This window comes from Typopeltis vanoorti, chromosome 18 (genome assembly GCF_054136105.1).
Source record: "Typopeltis vanoorti isolate ZY-2024b chromosome 18, IOZ_Tvanoo_1.0, whole genome shotgun sequence".
NCBI classification, from domain to species: Eukaryota; Metazoa; Arthropoda; class Arachnida; order Uropygi; family Thelyphonidae; genus Typopeltis; species Typopeltis vanoorti.
In genome coordinates this window covers 108,904,444-108,929,492 of record NC_143566.1, presented here as the reverse complement: position 1 = coordinate 108,929,492, position 25,049 = coordinate 108,904,444, and the positions used below count along the sequence as shown (strand labels likewise).

General features: G+C 35.7%; 2 protein-coding genes across 4 annotated transcripts in view; one reads left to right on the top strand and one right to left on the bottom strand.

Annotated features, from left to right (window-relative positions):
• Nucleotides 1-24,628, bottom strand: part of LOC150097052 (poly [ADP-ribose] polymerase 2-like) — a 184,641-nt gene extending 160,013 nt beyond the window's left edge. The window contains exons 1-3 of the mRNA XM_090407855.1: nt 24,481-24,628; nt 11,888-11,939; nt 146-1,385 (exon numbers count right to left, since the gene is read on the bottom strand). Of these exons, the coding sequence (XP_090263981.1) occupies nt 146-1,385; nt 11,888-11,903 (1,256 nt within the window). The 5' untranslated portion in view covers nt 11,904-11,939; nt 24,481-24,628. The remainder of the gene's footprint in view (nt 1-145; nt 1,386-11,887; nt 11,940-24,480) is intronic.
• Nucleotides 24,629-24,670: 42 nt separating this feature from the next.
• Nucleotides 24,671-25,049, top strand: part of LOC150097051 (uncharacterized) — a 37,087-nt gene continuing 36,708 nt past the window's right edge. The window contains exon 1 of one of the 3 annotated variants that reach the window (XM_090408746.1): nt 24,671-24,733. The gene's annotated coding sequence lies outside the window, so the exon portion shown is untranslated. Of the gene's footprint in view, nt 25,027-25,049 lie in introns of all 3 variants that reach the window. The other 2 variants (XM_090408743.1, XM_090408744.1) reach the window with 2 other exon arrangements.

Below are 25,049 nucleotides of genomic sequence, written 5' to 3'. Positions count from 1 at the left end.
TGATTTTCAGGGAATTTTTTTTTTCTGAACAAAAAAAAAAATAATCAAGGATGCTTGCACATTAAGCAACTTATTTCAAATATTCCAAAACAATTTTATAATTAATTAATGCTGATACATCTGGATTAATATTAAAGTTTCTCACCTGGGTTTCTTAGATGATGTCCCTTCTTCATCTTTAGCTTTCCTCTTATTTTTGGCAACAGGAATTTCAGGTTTTGATTCATCATCATCCTTTTTACCTTTTTTGTTTTTGATCTTTGGTGCTTTGGCATTACTTATTTTATCAGTAACAGTTACTGAACTTGAAACAGCATTATCTTCATCTTTAGCTTTTTTTTTCTTTTTGGATTTCGAAACTGAATCAGCATTAAGGTCATTATTATCAGGAAGAACTAATTCATTCTCTGTTTCCTCTTCAATTTTCTTTTTATTCCTAGACTTTTTTTTTGATTTTGGTGAGGAAACTGTATTAACATTAACATCATCATCATCAGAAAGAGTCAGTTTTTGGCCTTCTTCCTCCTCTTCTTCAATTTTCTTTTGATGTCTGGACTTCTTTTTTGTTTTTGGTAAAGAAATTATATTGTCATTATCATCAGGAATAGACAATTTATCTTCATCATCTTCAATTTTCTTTTGCTGTTTAGGTCTCTTTCTTGATTTAGGAACAGAAATATCATCATTAGGCATGGATGATTCTGTGTCATCTTTAATTTGCTTTTTATGTTTAGATTGCACTGTTTTAGAATCACCGATATTAGAGGAATCACCAGCCAATGTAGTACTAACCTCATCATTTGCCTTCCTTTTGTTTTTTACCTTTTCAGAAGTAGTTGAATTAGTAGAAATTATATTACTTTTACCTGAAGAAGGAACAGCCAAGGATTTTGTTCGTTGTATTGACTTCTCAGTCCCAGATTCAGTATCCACTTCTGTAAAACTTTTTATCATCATCTTATACTGCATATCATTTATATTAACAGTCACCGCACCTTCACCTTTCTTGAAAGCTGTTTCTAACTTTTGAACTACAGGAGGAGAATAACTATCCCAGTTACCCTCATCATTCTGATGCTGCCAAACATAATAGTTATCATCTGACTCATCATGTACACTACATCTTATGAGTATTTCTGATCCAGTTTTTTTATTTTTTTTAATCATCTTCTTTAGATCTATAATATATGAAGCTTCATCATTCTCCTCCAAAGGCAATGTGACTGTTTTTTGACCTTTATCATATGCACTGTTAATTTTTTTGCTATGCAATGTAGAAAACATCATCCATTCCTTGCCATTCTCACATTCCCAATGTAGCACACAGTTCGCACTATCTTCTGCAGAATCACCAGAACCATTTTGCTTAACTTTGCTTTTTACACCTAGGGGGGGAAAAAAAAAAACCTTGAACTTAGTAACATCATGTTTAATTACAGAAATGAAAATCACATGGAAGGGCAGTAAACAAAATTAATAATGTCAATGCAGTTAATCATTAAACTTAATAACTCATCTTAATTATCATGAATGAAACTGTGAAAAGTTTCATTCTACAAATCAGTTTTATTAAAAACGTTCTGATTTTGTTTTCTCTCAGTTAATCACTTGCCAACCAAACCAGTCTTGTTAATTCTCACCTGCATTGTATTATTATTATCTTAGACCTCATGGAATTACAGACTCATCTAGGAGGTCCCTTTTGTCATACACACAGTTCATCATATCATGCCTTAAACACATTCAAATTCTCTGCAGACACTGTACTCTCAGGAAAGGCCATCCAATCATTCACAACTCTCCATGCAAAAAACCTGCCTCTCACTCCCTTGCTCACCCATTTATCTAGCATGCTCTTGTTTACCAAAAACCTGTGTTTAAACAGCTAAATTACATTGCTGTTGCTTCTTCAGTGTGTTCATTACAGAGAATGGCTGAAGTGTTGATTAATATGCAATGCAAAATTGACTTCTCAACTAGGATCAATCCCGTGTGAGATGATGGTAATCTCAATTTTGTCTACTCCACTCACCTTTCAGCTCTTTCAACAAATGTACTGAAGAAATCTTCACAATCTCCTCATACATCTCATCTTTGGTCTTTGTACTATCATCTTATGCTGTTACATCTTACAAATGTTCTGCTCATCTCCATTTCATGTGCATGGATAATATCCTATATACCTGTAACTGATCTTATTAAATAAGAGGACTTCATATCATACTCATGCATATTCCTTCCCATTCTCTCTCTGTAACTTTAATTTGCAAGCCAAAACTTTATTTAATAAAGAGCTGTGGCAGATAACAAAAGCATTCTTTCAGATTAATATTTCCATTTCTAAAAAGAAGTTTTTTATACATAGAATCCAATGATCAGCATTAAAGGCATGGTTTGCATTTACATTCTTCTAGTCAGACGTCACTCTACAGGAGTAAGGATTATTGTAGAAGCTAGTAATCATTACTGAAGTGATGGATGAACTAAATACAGGTAACCGTCGTATAACGCGGCTGTTAGGTTCCACAGAAATGGCGCGTTATATAAATCGTGTTATGCGAGACTCAGATAACATAAAAAAATAGGGTTCTGTTACGAAATCGTTTTTTTTTTTTTTTTTAATTTTATAAACAACAATGACATATCCAACAAAAATATATTTTTATTTAATTCAGGTAATTCGTGTAAGTTAAGAAAACATAAATTATGAAACAAATACATAGCATAAAATTATAAAAATTACAGATTGTACATAAACTTCATTGCAAACAATGTATAAATGTTTTAGGCAAAATAAAATAAAGTGCATATTTTAATCTTTCATAACACGAGGATTTGAGGATTGTCATGTAATCACCTGATGCATTACTACAAAACATTACAGTAATTCTATCTTTGGAAACTTTGAATACAGAAGCTGATCTTTCATTTTTCGAAATATAGGTGCACTTTTGCATTTATTTTCCAATATAACCCAGATTCATCCGCATTGAACACTTCGTCTGCACTATAAATGTTCATAAACTTTGAGAGCTTTTTGTTTAATAAGATTTCCATCCAAAGGAATTTTCTTTTGACTGCAATCTTCTATCCAAATCATTATAGATTTTTCCATTTTTCCGATTAGAATATCGCGTACACAAGCAACACGTTTTGCACTTATCGTTGATCCAGCAATAAACACTTTCTCAAATTTTATGTTCATTTTGTTTGACTGTTTGAATTGTTGACTCATTTAAATTCAAAGTCCTTGCAACAACTCCTGGATTTTCTCCATTTTTCAACCAATCCATGATTTTAATTTTTTCTTCGAGAAATGAATTTTGTTTTCAATGTTTTTTTTTTTCTCCCTTTCATTGCAGTTTGTAGCCATTACTATAGAAATAAATTTTTTACATAAATAATGCATTACATATTAATTATGCATGTAACTCACCAGAAAATAAAGTGCTCAGCTTGAGATTAACACACTTGACAGACGTGATTTTTAATGTGCTTTCCTGGCAGAAAACAAAGCCAATTTTCAACAATAAACACTTTATACGGTAAACAAATGATGTATATGTGTGTTAAAGGGTATTTCCCCTAATATAAATTCGCTACTTATAACTACATGCACAATACAGGCAGATGCAAATTTAAGGAAGATAAAATTTGATTTTCAAGTCGTACAGTGAAAATCATATGAAAAGATAAAGGGTTACTACAATTTGTAGACAGTGTTTTTATTGAAACCACGCTATATAAGGGTTACTACAATTTGTAGACCACGTTTCATAGAAACCGGGTTGTGTAAGTACTGCATTATATGAGGGTTACCTATATTTCCAATCAAAAATCATTTCCTATATCATCATCATCAAATTTTTGATATGTATGCTCAGGTGGTGGACAGGATATTATGATAGTACCACATAAAAAAGTGACATCATTACTAACTTCCAGTCAACAATTTTCCTCCAAATTAATCTACTATCTATCAAGACTCCAACATTATCAGATCTTACATTTCTCTCTTCTAAGGTAGTTTTTACTATATCAATCCACCTACATCTTGGTCCTCCTCTGGGTCTTTTTCCTGCCAACCTGTCAAAGAACAATTGTTTTGCTAATCCTTCCTCTCCCATTCTTTTTAAATGACCACACCATCTGTGATTAGTTCTACTAACATATTCCTGAATGCTAAAAATGGCAAGTTCTTTCCCAATATTGTCATTTTTAATATGATATTGCCATTGATGCTATCTGTTCACTTCTCTAATCTTTCTCAGAACACTCATATCTTTTAATCAAGTGTTTTATTTCTAACCCAGCTTGCAAATCCATAAGTTAATTTTGGTTTGAGCATCATCATGTATACAGTTAATTTAGTGTTTTGACTAAGTTCTTATTCCATATAAATTTATTGAGATATCTTCCTATCATACCAACTTTACTAATTCTGTTGTCTATTTCCATATTTAATTTACTATTTACACTAAAAATTGTGCCTAAATAGCTGATATGTTTTAGGTTCTATAGGCTCACCATTCAGGATACAGTTGATATTTTCAGTGGTTCTGCCTATTTTCATTGTCTTTAGACTCTTTATTGCTGATTTTCATACCAAATTTATTAAATTTGGTATGAAAATCAGCAATAATCATCATTCAGAAGTATAACACCATCTGCATAAAGTAAAGAGATAAGATTAACATTGCCAATTTTGATATCATATTTAATACCACTTCTCTACGTGTCATCCAAACAGATAACGAATAACAGTGAGATAATGTGCACCTTTATTGCACACCTGATTTAACATCAAATCATCTTCATGTATCTCTTTCAATTCTAAACTGCCACTTTACAGCTTAAATAGAGACTACTATGTATTGCTCAATACAGTAGCGCACTCAGGATTTAATCTTGGGAGGGGGAGTTGAGTAGAACACACAACATAAATTTTAAAAAAATGAATTTTAATTAGGAAAAGATTTTTGGAAAATTTTCTAGTTTTTTCCCTTTTGGGGGGGGGGGGTGGCAAGCAAGCCCCTCCCCTCTTGGTGCACCTCACTGGCTCAATATAATGTCCCATTTACACCATATAAGTGTAGCATTTGGAAGAACATTATTCTTGGCACCTTGTCCTATGCCTTTTCCAGATTTACGAAACTTAAATACAAATGCTTGTTGTATTCCCAAGATTTCTCAATCATTTGTCTTAAAGTGAAAATCTGATCCTGACAACCTCTATTTGGCCTGAATCTAACTTGTTCTTCCACAATCTTCCTCAACCTCTTTTCAAGTATACTTGCATAAATCTTATCAGGAACACTCAGTAGGGAAATACCTCTATAATTCTCACATTGTTTTATAGATAGGTGCTATAAGAGCTCTACTCCAATCATCCAGTGCAGCCACTATAAAACTTTTACAATGGCTGCACTTTGCTGGGAGTTTTCTATTACTGTGCTGTTCACTGCTTGTTCATTTAACAGCCTTTAGAAGTGTAATTACTGCAGACATCTAGAATATCCTTATCTTCGGTTTTCATGTCACCATTATCATCTGATTCTTTTTACAGTACTCTTTCTTCCATTTCTAAGATATTTCAATAACCTCCAGAATATTTTGCCACCTTCCTGATATTTTCTATGTTCTCATCAAAGTCTTCCCATGACTACTGTTTAGCTAGTTTTACACAGTGATTTGCTTTCTTATATTTTTTTCTGCATTCTCTAAGAGCAGAAGCTGACTTACTTGCCAAGAACTTTCGATATGGTTTCTTCTTTTCCTTGGCCTCTAACTTTCTGAGTCTACAATGGAGTTCTGATTTTTTTTATATCCTTACAGACAACCTCACCACATGCCTCTCTGACTGAATCAACCAATGTTTTTTTTTCAGAGTTTACCAATGAATCTCCAAAGTTTAGTTCTTGTTTTTCAAACTATCATTTTTTCTTGAATGATGTTTAGGATTTGAGTCTACAGTTCACCTCTGAAAGCTGCTCAATTTCAATTTGTTTTAATAATTTCATCTCATGATGATCAAAACTAAATAGTGATCACTTCAAATCCTCGTGTTCTGAACAAGTGGGAAAACATCGCTGTGAACATTAACATAGTCAGCAAGACTTTTTTTTTTAATTTCTTTCTTCTTTTTCTCAACATGTGAATTTGTGCACATTTTTATGCTGGAAAACGGTGTAAGTAATAACTAGTTCATGTTTTATGTCTTGAACAGGAATTCAGCAGGCACTTAGCACTATGATCAGCTTTGCTCTTTTATCCAAATTTTCCCATTCTATTAATTATTTCTGACTCTGCTGTTCAGATTTCCAACAAGAACCAACTTTTCTTTTTTCATTGTGGCAGCTGCCCTCTCTAATGCTTCAAAATTTTTCTTCATTTTTTTCCTTAGTAGAACCTTCTGTGGGACCATAGACACAAATAAGTCTCATTGTACAGCTGTCACTCTACACATCATTCAGATTATTCTTGTGTTTAATGTTCAATACTATAGGTACTCCTTATTTCCTCTGATTGTTAGTGCCTGAATATAACATTTTATATTTGTTGCTTAGAAATATCTCACTTTTTTTTGTTTTGTTTTCTTTGTTTCAGTTACACCTATTATGTCGATCTGGTACTTATCCAATTCTTCTGCTAACTCCATTTCTTTTCTGTTGATGCTTCTTACATTGATAGTACCAATAGCTGACTTTGCACCATTCACGCTGGTTTCCTGATGAATAGGAGCCTAGTTTAAATGAAGCATTGCCCCAACTGGCGTGAAATTTTGTCATGTTGTACAATTTTTGAATTGTGGTTTAAGCAAAAATTGTTTTGAATTGTGGTTATTGGCTTAAATAACCACAATTTATTTATTGTGGTTATTTAAGCCACAATAAATAAATTGCTCAGTCAGTTCTTTGCATTCCATAAAAGGCTATTTAGACTTATGTGCTGGTTTGAACTCATTATGAAGTTTAATGAGATAAATAATTAAACAACATGTTAATCACTCCTATATTTTATCTCAGTCATTGAGACATCATCAAGGAAACAATAAAATTGCAAAAACACAAATTTGCATAAACAGTAGGGAGTGAAACGGTAAATGTGTGTTTTTGCAATTTTAATATCGTTTCCCTGACAATGTCTCAGTGACAGATGAAATATAGGAGTGATTAAATGTGTTGTAATAGATTTCACAGTATGATATGAACACAGATAGATAAGAAAATAACTATTTATTAACTTAGAAGCTAATATTTCACTGGTATTATATCCAGCATCTTCAGAGCACACAACACAAAGTTTGTTACAAAAGCAAGACAACCACAATCCGGTGTAACAGTGGGGCTAGTATAAGTAATTGCAGCGTGCAACACAAAACTAAAGTCCTAATATGGCACCATCTAGGTTAAAAAAAAAAAAATTCAAAGTTTTGAAATAGTAGTCCAAATGATAGTCTTAGAAAGTTTTAAAAAATAAAATAAAATAAAAGTAATAAATATTAATTTGGTCTTAGGATGACTGTCTCCTAAATCTTTGGTAGATTTATACAGTCATACTTGCTAAGGTTTGGAGTATGTTTTAAGGCTTCTGTTGATTCCAGGAACAACCTCTCTGACTTGTAGAAGCTTCTGTGCATTACTTTTGTTTCTTTCCAATTGATCCTGTGTGCAGGGGTATCCAAAGCATGGTCTGCCAGACCTGACTTACCATAGCGAAAGTGTCGGATATATTTTTTGTGTTCACTGAGGCGGATGCCCACAATTCTTCCTGTCTATTCCATACATTACAGGCACATCTGAAAAGATATCTAGGGTGCTTAACACCAACTACGCACAGTATTCAAACCTTATGTAAAATTAGCAACTCTCATCCGTTCACCTAAGGACAAATGCACTCCTTTATCACATCTATGAAGTCCCCTGTTCTTGCCATCAAGCCTACTACGGACAGACAGGAAGAACTGTGGACATCCGCCTCAGTGAACACAAAAAATATATCCGACACTTTCACTATGGCAAGTCGGGTCTGGTAGACCATGCTTTGGATACCCCTGCACACAGGATCAATTGGAAAGAAACAAAAGTAATGCACAGAAGCTTCTACAAGTCAGAGAGGTTGTTCCTGGAATAAACAGAAGCCTTAAAACATACTCCAAACCTTAACAAATATGGCTGTATAAATCTACCAAAGATTTGGGAGACAGTCATCCTAAGACCAAATTAATATTTATTACTTTTATTTTATTTTTTAAAACTTTCTAAGACTATCATTTGGACAACTATTTCAAAACTTTGAATTTTTTTTATTTTTTTTAACCTAGATGCCGCCATATTAGGACTTTAGTCTTGTGTTGCACGCTACAATTACTTATGCTAGCCCCACTGTTACACCGGATTGTGGTTGTCTTGCTTTTGTAACAAACTTTGTGTTGTGTGCTCTGGAGATGTTGGATATAATACCAGCGAAATATTAGCTTCTAAGTTAATAAATAGTTATTTTCTTATCCATCTGTGTTCATATCATATCGTGAAATCTATTACAACAAGTCTGACGAACACATAAGCCTATCCATGCGATTAAATGTGTTGTTTAATTATTTATATGCGCTGTATTTATTCCATTAAACCTCATAATAACCTTAAAAGGACACATGGAGGTCTCCTCCCAGTTATACAGCTTTGACTTCTAAGCACCCCTACATTGATATACTTCTTCTTCTTCTTCTTCGCGTTATTCCCGCTTCCTATGCAGGGTCCGCGTGTTACTTTAGATGCGACTTCTTGTTAGTACTACTCCCAACCGACCCGTCGCCTGGTCTGCCGCTGGGGGGATATATTTTTGACTGTAGAGGTGTATGTTCACGGGGCCGGTTTGCCTGTTTGCGGGATGAAAAACGCCAGATAAACTGGCGGAAAAAACCCTACTGACCGCGCCCAAGACCGGCTAACTTGGCTATGCCTGAGGAAGATCCTCAAATTCCTCACGTCTACAACGGGAATCGAACCTGGGACACTCCTTCCCCAGTCATATGGTTGCGAAGCGCAAAGCCACTAGGCTAACCGCGCGGTCCCTACATTGATATACAAATTAAACAATAGAGGACCAAATACTGAGCCCTGTGGTAACACCACTAGTCAGCTACCTTTTCCTAGACTCAATTCCTCCATAAACCACTCTATGATATCTGTCCATCAGCCACCCTTTGATCCAAGTCACTAGATTCATATCCATCTCCATTTGCTCTAATTTATGTAACAAAGTTCTATGTGGAATCCTGTCAAATGCCTTTGCAAAGCCCAGCAGTATCTCTGAATAGTCATTTCCCTTATCCAGCTCCAGTGTAACTTTATTATAAAAAGTAACCAAATTACTAAGGCAAGAACAACCCTTCACAGAACCATGTTGCATCTTATAAAATATAATATTCCTATCTACCCAATCCTGAATTCTGTCTAGTAATTTGCTACTTGTCTTGAAACTATGCAGTGGGAACTATTTTCTCCTCTTTCCACTCCACTGGCAACCTTCCCAGTACTGAAGCTTAAATTAAATAGTTTGGTAAAAGGAGCTCATAATTCCTTTGCATATTCTCATAATACACAGCCTGATATTCCACCTAATCTCATGACTGTTTGTATTGAGGTTTTCTGGAATATTCTAAATGCCCTCCACTTCAACCTCTATCTCCCATCAGTCAATGTCACATCTGGCACTGCAAGATCACCATCTAGATGGCACCCTTGCAAAATGATCACTCAGTAATTCAAATATTTGGTTTGCCTTCTGTTACCTCCTCACCAACACTTTTTAAAGTCATCCTTCCATAGTCATTCCTCCTTTTACTTGCCACAGTGAAAGAACTGTAAGATTTCTTTAGGACTCATTAGCTAGCTACTCTCATAATTAGCTTTAGCCATCCTTACCATACAGGTCACCCTTCTTCCCTGTGCCTTGTACTACTCATAGGCATGCTAATCACTTTTTTTCTTTATATTCCCTCCATAACTTTTCTTTGTTTGTAACTCCTACTTAATGATGCTATTCATTCATCTAATTCCTACCTGATTTATTTTTCTGATACTGGTTTCTTCAAACACCCCTTGACCATCTCCCATGCACTACCAACATCTCTCTCCTCCAAATTCTTATGTCATATGCCCTTGCTGAAAGCTGACCTTAGCTTATAATCACTTGCTTTGTAATTCCACATATAATCCCTTCTAAATGGAAAATTCTTCATATTTGGCCATCTCCCAAGGAAAGACTACATGATCACTTTCTCCAAGTAGAGGCAGAATAGCTAGATTGGTTACTGTTAAGTTCTCTGATATTATGACTAGATCTAGAACTCTCAAACCTAGTGTCCCTTCCATTACATTCTGTCTCAGGTAATTATCTCTCAGCAGCTGTATAATTCAATTTCCTTCTTTCCTTGTGACCATTACTCCTCCCAATCTATGTCTCCATAGCTGAAATCTCCAATAATAATTATTCAACCTGCAATCATCATGTTAATTTTCTAATGCATGTCATCTATGTTCTCCTTTATATCCCCTGGATCATAGCAGCAATTAATTATATATTTTGTCCTATTGGACTCTATCTTACACCAGATAACCTCAAATGAACTACCGTCTACATCCCTGTCCTCCTGATGTACTTCTACTCTTTTTTGGCTTCAATTCCTCTGCTATCATTAGCAAAAACCTCTCTCCCCATCATGTTCCTTCGGTCCTCTCTGAAGATACTGTATCCTTTGCATTCAATTCCTATGACTATATCATCCTCAGTCAACCAAGTTTCACTAATGCTCATAACTTTTGGCTAAGTTCAGCTAACAAATGCCAAAAACTCCTTGCTCTTATTCTGAATACTTCTGGCAATAGCATACATAAACTTCAATACCCTTTCATCCCACAACCTCCCTTACACTTCATCTTGCTTAGTTCACTAAAGTTAAGAACCTGGGGTGCTATACTTAGCATTATGTAAACACTCCCATTTACTAACCTCTAGATTGCCTAGATCCATGTTCACCTGCATTAACTCTAAACATTCTAGTTTTCCAAAACTATTCAAATTCAAATCACCAACCTAATATAAATCCTTCCTTCCATCAAACCCACTTCACAACATTCCTCTTGCACAATCTGGCTACTAACTCATTTCCAATCATAGCTTTCCATCTCAGCTTGCCTCTTTCATATCATGGCAACAGACTCACAACTTTAATCACTCTTTTTTTTTTTTCACATATACTTTGCAACTCTTTCATATCTTCTTGCATACCACACTTGTCAACTGCTAAATCATTTATACCAGCCAAATTAAACATCTCTTTCACCTTCACTCTCTGCATCCTTACAGTGTCACTAGCATCCTTAATCATGACACTAAGAAATGATTGATAAAAGGAGTGTTTGAGGAGCGTGTGACCATGGATCCCTATACAATATTCGCTCCTTATTCTTATGCATTTGCTTTTTCATACTCTGTTTTTCCTCTTCCACTTATGAGTCTTACCATTCACTAGGTGTTTCGCTTAAAACTCAATTTCATGTTTTGTTCTGTGGAGAACTCAAAGTACATGTGCTATCTTTTCCACTACCATCTTGTCATTCTCCACTATTTCATTCTTGCAGTTACTTATACCACTTGCAACACCAACCTTGTCAATTGCATTTTCACACATTTCGTCTTTCAACTCACTACTATCATTCACTTTCGACATATGACAAACCTGCTCTCTAGTTTTGTTCTCCTTCCATATGTATATACTTAAATATATACATAATATATATATACACAAAAATTTGCTTCTTCATTTTTAAAGCATATACAAGTGAAAACTATTTTGACAACATATAATTTTAAGATTTCTCACCAGTTTTCTTTCCCATGGTTGCAATGTCTCACCTTGATATGCCAATCAAAATCTGGTAAAAGGAACATACTATAATTTAGATTTAATAAAAATTAAGAATGATATTTAATTTTAAACAAGTGAATTTGAAGTTCATAACTATTCACAATCAATATATGTATAAAGTGAATAATGAATTCAATTCTTTCATTTAAAAATTATACATGAAAAGGAAATATACAGAAAAGCAAAAGTTTCCAAAAGAACTGTACCTATAGATGGATGAATTCAGCAGACTTAACCAATACACTATCCTCCCAAAAAGCAAAGAACATGTGGTTATAAACAAAACATGTCTTTACCAAGAGTAAAGTTGTCGTAACTTTATCTTGCCCTTAAGACTACAATAGCTGCTGAAATGCATTTGAGCTTTAAAAATAAAATCCTTCTCTGATCACCCTATGTATGTTTGTTTATTTTTGTCACTCCCACCCACAAAAGGTTATAAACCTGTAGTACATAATGTATACTGTGAGTGAGCTAACAATTTTTTTTTATATAGCATGTGGCGGTGAATTTGAGCTGTGTAGAAGAAAGTGATTTTTAATTGATGAATAGTACGTTTTTTCCCCATTTTTCTACGTTTTTGAGTGCTAAATTGTTTCTCTGAATACGAGTGTACTTCAGTGGTTGTTTTTTGGAAGTTAGTTGCTGTCGCGATATAATATATTTTGGTTACCTTCGGAATCGAATGCATAACGGTGGAAGTCAAAACGAAGCTAAGTTTTCATACTGTATTTAGTTATATCTCATTTTATTTAGTGAACTTAAATGTTTTGTTTTGCTTGTAATTGTTTGTACTTTTTTTTCTATTTATTTAACGGAATTTATTAATTGAATAATTAACGATTACACTACTCGGCAGTAAGGAATGATGACGGATTCAGCTGCAGTCGCAAGTGCCGTATCGCCAAGTCCTCTGCCATTTAAGAACTCAATTATTAGCAATATCATAAGGGACTTTGTGGCATGCAGTATTTGCGGCATGTATGCATCTCGGGAATTAGATATGCGGCTTGTGAAAGAGAGCGGAGAGTGTACATGAGCAAAATGCAGGCAGTTGGAGGAAATAAGTGCATTAGAAATATCGATATCCGACTTTGTTGCTCCAGGAACGGGGAATGAATGTAGGAAGACAAGTAGTGTGATAGGAGAGAATGAAAAAAAGATATATATGAATGAGAAAATAATAGTTGATAGTGTGGAAGGTGTGAGTGACTGTGAAAGTTTAGGAGATGGTTTTGTTTGGGAGAGTCAATTTAGATTAAGAGTGACTGACCTGCAGAGGGAGATAGATGAGTTGAAAGAGAAGGTGGAATGTCGTGAATGAGAGCAGAAGTATGAAAGATAAGATTAGGAGAATGGAAGAGATAAATGCAAGGAGAATCAGAGTAGGAGAGAGAGAGAATTTAGGGAGTATGAGTGAGAGGTATGGGGTTGCTAGAAGAGGAGAGAATGGAAACAGTAGGAGAGATGGAATGAGAGAGAGGTATGGGAATGCTAGAAGACGAGAGGATGGAAACAGTAGGAGAGACAGAATGAGAGAGGGATATGGAAGTGCCAGAAGTGGAGAAAATGGAAACAGTAGGAGAGAGGGAATGAGAGAGATGTATGGGAGTGCTAGAAGAGGAGAGAATGGAAACAGTCGGAGAGAGAGGTATGGGAATGCTAGAAGAGAGAATAGCAGTAGAGGAGAGGGAATGAGAGAGACCTATGGGAATGAAAGAAGAGGAGAGAATGGAAACAATAGGAGAGAGAGGGAATGGTAAGAGGTATAATGTATGGCAACTCAATGATCCATGGCGTTCAAGATAGGATGCGTGAGAAGTGTTTGCCAGGAGGAACAATAGAAAGGGTGGCTATGGCAATTAAGAGAGGTGAAAGGGTGGATGAGATGATTGTAATGGTAGGAACGAATGACTTGAGTGGTAATGTAAGTCGAGCTGCGAGAGATATGAGGTTTTTGCTTGAGACTGTACAGAAGAAGACAGAGAGGGGAAAAATAGTGTGTGTGTTGCCTAGGTATGATAATGATGAGCTGAGCAGAAGAGCGGTGATATTGAATGGCATAATAGCAAGAATGTGTGACAAGAGAGGACTGGAAGAACTGTGCGTTTGAGGAAAGACGTAGGCATTTGGAAAGATTGCTGTTCTGAACGAGTCAATGTGTCCCAGGGAAGATGATAGCAGGGGTGGCCTCTTGTGGGAATGGATACTTGGGAGAAGGGAGACGACATCAGGTAACACTAAGCCCAGTGGAGTCTAGAGGGGATAATGCTGGGTATAGAAACAATGGCATTTATATACTTTATACTAATGCCAGGAGTATCCGGAATAAGGGAGAGGAATTGGTGGCGCAGATAGCATCAGCCTGGCCAAAAATTATTGAGATCACTGAGACGTGGTTCACAGAAGGGGATATAATAACGGGAATAGAAGTCGTTGGGTATAGCATTTTTCGTCAGGATAGGAGGGGAAAGCGTGGTGGTGGGGTACTGCTTATGATAAGTGATGACCTATGTCCTCTAAGAGTGGAGGCTTTGGAAGGAAGTGAGACAAATGATTTTGAGAGCATATGGTGTGAGGTAGAGGTAGACAAGACAGGATATTTAGTGGGGTGTTCATACAGACCCAGGAGAATGGAGGATGGGGACCAGGAGATGTTTAGACAGCTAAGTTTGGCAAGTGCAAGAAGAATGATTGTTATGGGAGATTTTAACTACAGTAGTATATATTGGAGAGAGGAAGATGCATGTAGCAATAGTGGAATGGAATTTCTAGAATTCTTGAGGGACAAATGTCTTAGGCAACATGTAATAGAGGGAACAAGAGGTTCAAGAGTTTTAGATTTGGTTATAGCATCAGAAGAGTTGATAATAACTGAGATGACATCTCTCCCACCAGTTGGAGAGCGTGACCATATGATTTTGACTTGGAAAATGAATAGACATGCAGGAGTATCAAAGAGACGGGAACTTATGTGGAATTATAATGCAGGTGATTATAATAGTCTTAGACATCAACTTCGGGAAGTTTCATGGAGGCAGGAATTGGAAGGCTGGGATATCGTAAGTGCGTGGGAAATTGTGAAAGAATATTTGTTAGCAGCAATGGTAAGTTGTATACCACGAGTGAAGAAGAGGACACAATTTGGAGTAAAGTGAATGACAAACAATATTAAACAGGAATTGCATGTGAAAAAGAGGCTATAGAAGAGATATAAGGAGACAGGTGAAGAGAGGATGTGTGAAGAATGTAAGACACAGGCCAGAAGCGTGACTAGTGTGGTAAGGAAAGCGAAACTGGAATATGAGAGGAGATTGGCCCTAAGATCCAAAGAAAATCCTAGAGAATTTTTTAGCTATGTGGCCAGTAGGAGGAGAAATGACTGTGGAAGAATGATATTGTGGGATAAAAATGGGAATACAGTGACTGATGCAGAGGACATAGTGGAATTGTTCAATGACCACTTTATTGGAGTATTTCAACCTGGAGGAGTCAGTTTTAATGCTAGAGGGACAGGGCAGGTTCAAGGTTTAGAGATACAGGAGGAGAGTGTGTTTCAGATACTGAGAACTCTGGATGTCAATAAAGCTTTGGGACTGGATGGTATTTCACCACGAGTTTTGAGAGAATGTGCTAGGGAACTGACAGTGCCTTTAACCTGGCTTTTCAATGAAAGTCTGGTTTCGGCAAAGGTGCCCAGGGAATGGAAGGAAGGTAAGATAGTGCCATTGCATAAGGTTGGTAACAGACTGGAAGTGTCTAATTATAGACCAGTCTGTGTGTCATCAGTAGTTGTTAAGATCTTGGAGAAAGTAGTGAGGGACCGTATACAGCACTGGGCAGATGAGGGTAATGTTATCTGTGAGAGTCAACATGGATTTGTGAACGGGTGCTCTTGTTTTAGCAATATGCTAGCCTTTTATAATAAGATTACAAGAACATTAGATGAGGGAAAGGCATATACTGCAATTTTCTTAGACTTAGCAAAGGCATTTGACAGGGTGCCACATGATAAGCTGATATTTAAGTTGCAACACATGGGTCTGGATGTGAGATTAGTCAACTGGATTCAGGATTGGCTGTCTGATAGGTATCAGAGAGTTGCGTATGGTGGAGCAGTTTCAAGGAGACAGAAGGTTACAAGTGGGGTCCCACAGGGCTCAGTAGTAGGACCTATATTGTTTAACCTTTATATCAATGACATTGCCAGTGGATTGCAAGGGGATATTCAGTTGTTTGCAGATGATGTGAATCTGGGAAGGATTATTAGTAATAGTGCAGATGTGGTAGCCCTGCAAGAGGATTTGAATAAGCTAGATAGATGGGCAAATGAATGGGGGTGTCAGTTTAATGCAGCAAAATGTAAGGTCTTGAGGTTTGGGAAACATCGATGGGATGCTGCATACTCTATGGGAGGAGTTATACTGGAGAAAGTTGGGGAGACAAGAGATCTGGGGTTGATGATTGATAGAAACCTGAAGTTTAGGGGACATATTGCAAAGGTGGTGAAGGTAACACAGAGGATTGCTGCAATTGGGTTATCATTCCGTTGCATAAGTCTCTGATTAGACCACACTTGGATTACTGTTCTCAGATTTGGTCCCCAAGATTTGAAGGGGATAAATTAACTGTGGAAAAGATACAAAGATGGATGACAAAGATGCTCTCAGGACTGTACAAGGATAGTTATGAAAATCGGCTGAGGGAAGGAATGTGGACTGCAGAGTTTGGCAGATAGAAGAAGGAGAGGTGATATGATGGAGACTTTTAAACTTTAGAGATGTGGTTACAGGGTTGACACTGGGGAGTTCTTCTACTTTTTTGAACAGCGGGAAGGAGTGATGACAAGAGGCCATCCCTGGAAGTTACGAAAGGAAACTGTGAGCAAGAGGGTGAGGAGTGGTTTCTTTGCATTTAGGGTGGTCGAGTCGTGGGATGCATTGCCTGATAGAGTGGTGAGGGCAAGAACGGTCAATGAGTTTAAGGAGTGGTATGAGACTTTGTGTTTCTTAGGGGGGAAACCTCCCCTCAATCAGTCTTGACAGACTTTATGTTCTTAGGAAGGACCTCCCACGATGAGTCTTTTGACTCCATGGAGGCCTGAATAATAATAATAATAATAATATTTATTTTTAAAGTAGTCTGGAAACCACTATAGAGACCAAACATGGAACTGTTTTAAGCATTTAATGCTTCCAATAAATGGGGAAGTGGTTTTACACCAGGTGATGAAATTCATCTCCCACCTCAAGTTGATCAATACATTCATGCCCATGTGCTGGATTTAAACCCACAGCATGTTGGCTGGGTGGCAGGTAAATTAACTATTTGGCCAATCATGTTAGCAAAATATGCATCAATATCTTTTGTCTGCAATGGGAGATTTAATCAGTGTCTATTTTCCTTTTGGTCTAATTAACTACAGAACTTATACATACTCCAGGGATTATGGTAGACAACATCACTCGCACATCACATAACACATTGCAAGTTTGTATTCCACCGTGCCACTCTCTCTCTATATATATATGGTATGGCACAAAAAAACAGTACTGAACTTCAACACTCATTTACTTTTACTCCATAACGTATATCATTGTAGATATTCAGCAATGCTTTTTTTTTTGCACTATTCTGTGTACACACACACACACACACACACACACACTTTTTTTTTAAATGTGTATCACATCCTTGAATTAGTACCATGTGTAGAATAAAGATTTTTTGTGCTTCCTGGCCCTGCTCTAGACCAAAATTCTCCTCAATATTTCAACATAAACAAGATTTACCTGTTAACAAAGGTAAAAAAAAAAATTTACAGCAATATCTCAAATAGTACAGTTGATGTGTGCCAAAAATATGAAGTAAAACCACACGAAACAAGGCATTAATGTAACAGGGTTTCAGTGTAATGAGTTTCAAACAGACAATAACTGTACTGATGGGAAAAAACATTATTAGACTGCTCCTTTATAGCATTATTTGATCTAATGAAACCATTTAACATGATCAAATGGATCGACATAACTTCACAAGATGAAATGTTTGAGAATATTTTTGTAACACTCGGAAATGTGTTCCACCTTAATTTTGGACCACACTGTTTCTCAGATGCAATGAATAACCATCAATATAAAAGGTAATCAATCTAACTGCCTGACAAATTTATAATAAATTTAGTGTAATACATTTTACAGTAATTATAAACAACATTATGTACAAACCCACTGTGCTGGGATAACATTATTGTAATTATTTTATGGAGTGAAAAATTTAATAACAGACCGAAATGCCATTTTCCTTCATAATGTGATCCATGGAGATGAAGTATGGGGGAAGAGGAGGGGGAATAGTGTGTATTCTTATCATACAACAAATTTTACATCAAACCAACCATCTTCCTGTACTTCCTTCAATTCTAAGTGCCGACTTACAACTCAGACTACAAATTGCTTGATATGATGTCTGATTTATGCCATATAACTGTGGCATTTTGAACAGTTCTATTCTTGTCATATGTATTTTTCAAATCTACAAAACAAATTTGTTCTCTCATAATTTTTCAAATGTCTGTCTTAAAGTGAATATCTGATCATGGTAACCTCTAAAATGGCCTGAATCTAGCTTGGTATTCTCCAAGTTTCTCTTTCACAAATTTTTTTAGCCTCTTCTCAAGCATGCTTAAATAAGTCTTATCTGGAGTATTCAGCAGAGAAATGCCTCTGTAATGTCACATTCAATTTTAGTACCATTTTTAAAGATGGGAAATAGAAGAGATCTACTCCAATCATCTGAAATTTGATCTTTTGAATTATGCAGTCCAGTCAGTGTAAAACTTTTATATCTCCATATTTGAGCATTTCTGGTAAAATATAATCTACTAAAGGTACTTTTTCACATTTCAGATGGCTGATGATTTTTATTATTATTATTACATGACACCTCCAGGGAGCCCAAGGACTCATCGAGGGAGGGCTCCTACTCTACAGCTCTCTGTCCCCACCACCACTAGTATTTTTACAAAGAATTACAAACATCCATGCCCATGGTGGGATTTGAACCTGCAGCTTTTTGGCTGGAGAGCAGATATGCTAACCACTCAGCCAACCAGGCTAGCAATCTTTAATTTTAATCCGACAATTTTTAATCTCCAGTATCGACAAATCTTCCTAAATGCATTCCTCTTGAATATTTTCTATTCTTGTTCTGTTATTGCATGTTTCATTTAACACTCTTTCAAAGTAATTACTCCAGACATCAGGAATATTATTAACATCAGACTCTATGGAATCAAAAGACTCATCATGAATATCTTTATCTTCTGTTCTGCTTCCTTACAGAATCTCTTTCCTCAATTTTTTTTAAAACAATTTCCAGAACATTCTGCCACCTTGTGATATCCATCTATATTCTTACCATCACTTTTGTTTAGTTACTTTTATACAGAGTATAAAAGTAACTAAACAAAAGTGATGATAAGAATAAAGATGGATATCTATATTCTTATTCAGAAGTAAAATGGATAGAAACCTAAAGAAAAGACTAATAAAATGTTATGTGTGGAGTGTTGCGCTCTATGCATCTGAAACTTGGACATTGAAGAAAGAAGAAATTAAGATTTTGGAAAGCTTTGAGATGTGGGTTTGGAGAAGGATGGAAAAAATCAAATGGACAGATAAAATAACTAATGAAGAGGTCTTAAAAAGAGCAGCAGAAGAAAGAAGTCTGTCAAGGAGGATAAAAAGAAGCAAGGGGAAACTGGATCGGACATATTCTGAGAGGGAATGGAATCATCAGAGATGCCATCGAAGGAAAAATAGGCAGAAAAAGGCCCAGGGGAAGAGTAAGGAAAACAATGTTAGATGACATGCTGGTACCTTGAAAGAGAAGACTCAGAAAAAAGAGAGTGGAAGGAAAGTTTCTGCTACTAAAAGAAGAACCTGCTCAAATTGCAGAATACTAAAGAAGAAGAGAAGACACAGAGCATAGCAATCTTATTTTTCAATGGATTCTTTCGGGGAATCTGCTGACTTACTAAGAAGTTTCAATATGGTTTCTTCTTTTACAGAACTGCCTCCTCATGAAGTTGGATTTTTCTATCCTTGAAAACAGCCTCACCAAGTGTCTGGCTGAATCAATCAATATTTTCTGCAGTTTGCCACTGAGAATCCAAGTTTGGTTCATGTTTTCAAGATCATTTTTTTTTTCTTTCTCCAAACTTATATTTGAGTCTATAATTTACCTGTGAAAGCTGCTTGACTTTGATTTTTAAAAATCTTTCTTACATTTTTTCTTCCCTTTCAATATGATATTCATTTTTATTCTGTTGAAAATAAAATTATGATCACATTCTACTTCAAACTTCCTATATAGTCTTCTATCCTGAACCAGTATGAAGTTATCACTCAACAATAACATGTCAATGAAACTTCTTATTTCTTGTGTCTTCTCTTCATGTGAATTTGTGAACACCTTTATACTGGAACATGGTGTTGGCATAAAGATGACTGGTGTCCAGAACAGAAATCCAGCAGATATCTTTTTTTTTGTTAAAAAAATAAATAAAATAACTCCCACATAAGAGACCACAAGGTCTATAGCAAATAAATCTGTATGTAGGCTGAGTTAGAAGCAAAGTGATCCGTTGATATTCTTTCTTCTGAGATAGATAGTATAAAAAATGATTGGGAGTAAGAGGTTCAGTGAGTCTGCAGTTCTATTGTAAAAGGATGATGAGCAGCTGCAGCTTGTGTTCCTATAGGTTTAGCAGAAATGGACATAATGGATATTTGTTCTACTGAACAATGACCATGAAAACATCTATAGAAGAGATAATGCAGAATCTGATCATCTATGAGACAGTGGCTGAAGAGTATAAGAATTCATAATATACAGTAATCTATTGTTTTTTCAAACTTCAAAACAACCCTTGCATGCTAACTGGCTTCTGGCACAGCACCATGTAATGTAAACATAATTCAATTATCTGAATGACAAATTGCCTTCCCAATATAATCAGATAAACAGTAGATTATTATACCTTATAAATCCAGCAGTAAAACTTTGTACAACTATCTCTAATTTGGAGTATTTAATATGGTGATACACCTTATCTACTTGTATATAGTAAATATATGACTTCTGCATTGATTTAAAGTTGGTATCTTTCTAGGTCTGGCTTCCAATAATGACAACACCTCAATAATGAACACTGAGGTGATAATATGTAAAAACTGCCATTCATCAGCTGACATGTTGAATGCAGAGTTCTGGACATCGGCCAGAACATGAATCTATACAAAAACATTCAGAACCAAGGCTCACAACATCGGTTTCCATTGCAGGACTGCAATATGCAAGCCCCACATTACAAGAACGAATATGCAGTGTTGCCTTCAGTGGTGCAAAGAGCATGTACAGCAGGAAGTGCAAGCTTTGAAGGCTGTGTTATGGAGCGACCAACCATGCTACATCCTCTAATGAGCAGGCAGATGCTCAGTGAACATTTTCTTTCAGTGAACATAACTGAACTAAAACATTTGGGTTAAATGTTTTAGTTCAGCTATGCACTCTTATCAGAATGTGTAACCCTAACTATGAAATTCGGAGGTGGCAGTGTGATGATATGGTCCTGTTTTTCCTGATTTGGCCTCGTACTTTTGTTTGTGGCACTAAGAAAACCGAACTCTGAGAGGTATCTTAACATTTTGGACAATGCAATGCTTCCTACTTCATGGCGTTTCTATGGAAAACTGACCCTTGTCTCTTTCGGTAAGACAATTCACCATGTCACAAGGCTACTGCTGTAACTGCATGGCTTGTGGAAAAAAATGTCACTACACTTGACTGGCCTCCACAGAGCCCTGATCTCATCCTCAATGGGGATATATGGGATAAACTGAAGCATCAGGTAAGGTCAAGGGACATCTGCCCCACAACATTCTAGGAACTCATTACATGCCTACACAAAGAATGGTCAAAATTCCCACTGACTGCTATCATACACTTGTGAAAAGTATGCTCCATAGAATTGCTGCATTCGTTGCAGCAATATGAAATCCTACATCTTATTAAGGTGAGTGCCATGAATGTTTGTTCCTCATACCTTGGTGCCTGTTGACTTCTTTCCAAGCAGCAGATATTCATAATTTCAACCAAAGTCTAAAATTTCAATCAAGTTTTGTAAAGACTGAACATTGCATGGCTGCTACAATAAGGAGTACATTGAGATGTAGGGATAAGGTGGTGTATGCCATTGTATAAAGCACTGGTCAAACCATAATCGGAATGTTGTGCTCAGATTTGGCCACCTAGTTTTCGTTGTGATGTGGAAACACTGGGGAAAGGTCCCGAGACGAGTGATTAAGACAATATCAGGACTCTGGAATGTTGGAGAGAGATTGAAGGAAGATTAGTTTAGTGGATAAGATGAAAAGAGGTGATATAATAGACATTTAAATTAATAAGGATTTTGTCAGATTAATACAGAGGATTATAAAAAGGAGTAAAAGGTGAGAGAAGAACCAGAGTTAAAATCCTTTTTTTCTACATGGAGAATTGTGAAAAGAACACATTCTCAGAACATGCTGTGAATGCAGGGAGTGTGGAGGATTTTAAAGTTCAATATGGTAAATATACTGTCAGTTGAGTGAACCTAGCACAGTGAGTATGCTGACTACATGGAAGTTGTGATGATGATAATAACAAATAGCTAATTTCTGTTTGTTCATAACTTCACTGATAACAGTAGGAAGAAAGAATATCATCACACCTCTTACTATAGGCCAGAATTAGCTTAAATATTTCCATAAGTAAATAAAATAAGATGTCAAAGCAAATTAGAACTGCTATACTTGGGAGAGTTATCCAAGTTAGGTTAAGGTGTAACCCAGTATTGTTTTAATCACATTTGTCAAAATAAAATCTGGGATGCATGAATTTTTCTTGCTTATGTAAAGTTAATAACATGAAAATAATAAGAATAGATACTTGTTAATAAGTATATACATTAAAAAAAAAACAAAAACATGATGTTGAAATGCTTAGGACTGTTATCAAAACAAAATCAATGGTACATGGTACAACTGGTTATGTTAATAATACAAAACTAAACTGAGCAAAAATCTTTAGCTATGAATACGTTTTCTTTTCTTTCTTTTTTTTTTTTTTTTTAATATTTGTGGTTCAAACTACAATAATTGAAGCTTCCCAAGACATTGTTAAAATATATATTTGTTTTTCAGAGGGGGGGAAAAATTCATTTCCATCATTACTGGTACTCCTTAAAGCTAAGCATTCTAAACAATTGTCAGTTTATATAATTAGCTCTACTTCAAGCTGTCTGAAATATGACAGAGCTAATATTGCTGCCATTGTTTCCATCCCCCTAATACTCCATCTTGAGGGGATGAAATGTTATCTATGCAATTCTTGGTATGTTCTTTGTGGTAGTGGATTATGCGGTGTGTAGCTGGTGTGGAGTGCCTGCCCATGATCAATTCTTAGGCTCCATGGAATTGCCACATAACTGAGTTCAAAAGAAAGGGGACCTTATTATCCTTGTAATTCTATAGTTGAGACAATATTTCAAGAAGCTAAATGTAGCATGTTTAGAATTGGCACAAGGCAAACCTCGAGGCATAAAAGTAACACACTACATGCATACTGAAAAACTGAAAATAACTAGAGATAATTCAGTTTGCAATAATCATTTTACCACATAATTATGAAACCAATGAATTTGAAATGAATGTAATTAAACAAGAAACGTTTTGAACTGTGAAATTTTTAAAGAAAGCTGTTACGTTTATAGTAATTCTGCACTAAATATGATAGTAAAAATCCATTTAATCTGCATAATTTCTCAAAAATGACAATAATTGGGTGTTGAAGCTTTTCATTAACAAAGAATGCTATCTTACATATTTAAGTGAATAAATGCTTGAAGTATTATATTTAAACAAACTTTCAAGTAAATATTCATGGCATGAATAACGGACGCAAAATGCCTAACAAAGTCATGCAAATAAGTTTAAGCCTATGGTTTCTGATCTCAATACAGGAGGAATGTATTAGATATGCTGTAACATCCAACCACCATGCTCACACATTGGTGACAGGATTTTCAAACTCAAAATAAGCAAATACTAGACAACGTATAGTGGCCTCACAGCCTTGGTTATCGGCTGTTAATTCCAACTAAATCAATATATTCTGGTGTAATAATTATCATATACCAACTGCTTACTCTAGTATATTTTGCCGTATAAGTTCATGGTTTTTATTATGGTTACAGCTACAAAATCTATACATTACAGCATCCCTTATAATTCTATTGCGTAATGTTGTACATGTGAAAAAACTTTCTCATTTTTGTATTTCAATTTAGCAGTCTTCAAAGCTGGGAAACATGAAAAGTATAAAAAAACTACACCTATGTCAAACTTCTGAGTCAAATAAATGTGGGTATATTGAACATAGTTCGTAATCTCACTTCATTAACTCATCAATATCTTTAAAAACGTAAGCGATTCATCAAGACTTACTAATAACTAAGGGACCAAAAGTGTTCGCATAACCTTCTTCAACTTGTAAGTTAATAATATAGCATGACACGCAAACTCACGTCTGAAATTTCGTAAGGAAAACTAGATTAGAAATTTACATCGTAAGTCTCAAACTCCAAGCTTAGTCATTTCCCGCCACATTCACAGTGGCGCACCTGGCGGTAAATATTTTGGTATCAATGCAGTATTGATGTGTGGGGTGTTGTTTCCAGCATTACATTGCTGTTATCTGGTAATATTAAGCATACGGATATTCACAAATGGAATCGGTGTTTTCAATATAATGTATTTTCGATAACGCTGATTTGACGAAAAAAGAAAGTAGACTGTTTAAACGATGTATTTGCTGTAAAATTCCTTAAATGAATTATCGTTTATATTCGCTTACAAAATGACATTTTTTATTAACCTTCGCCAAGTTAAATGCTTATTAATTGTTTGATTCGGGACTTTATACAATACTGATAGCTTACGTTCGCTGCTTCTTTGTGTGAGTTTTCATATACAGTATATAATTTTGTGTGTGTATGTATATGATTTATTATTTT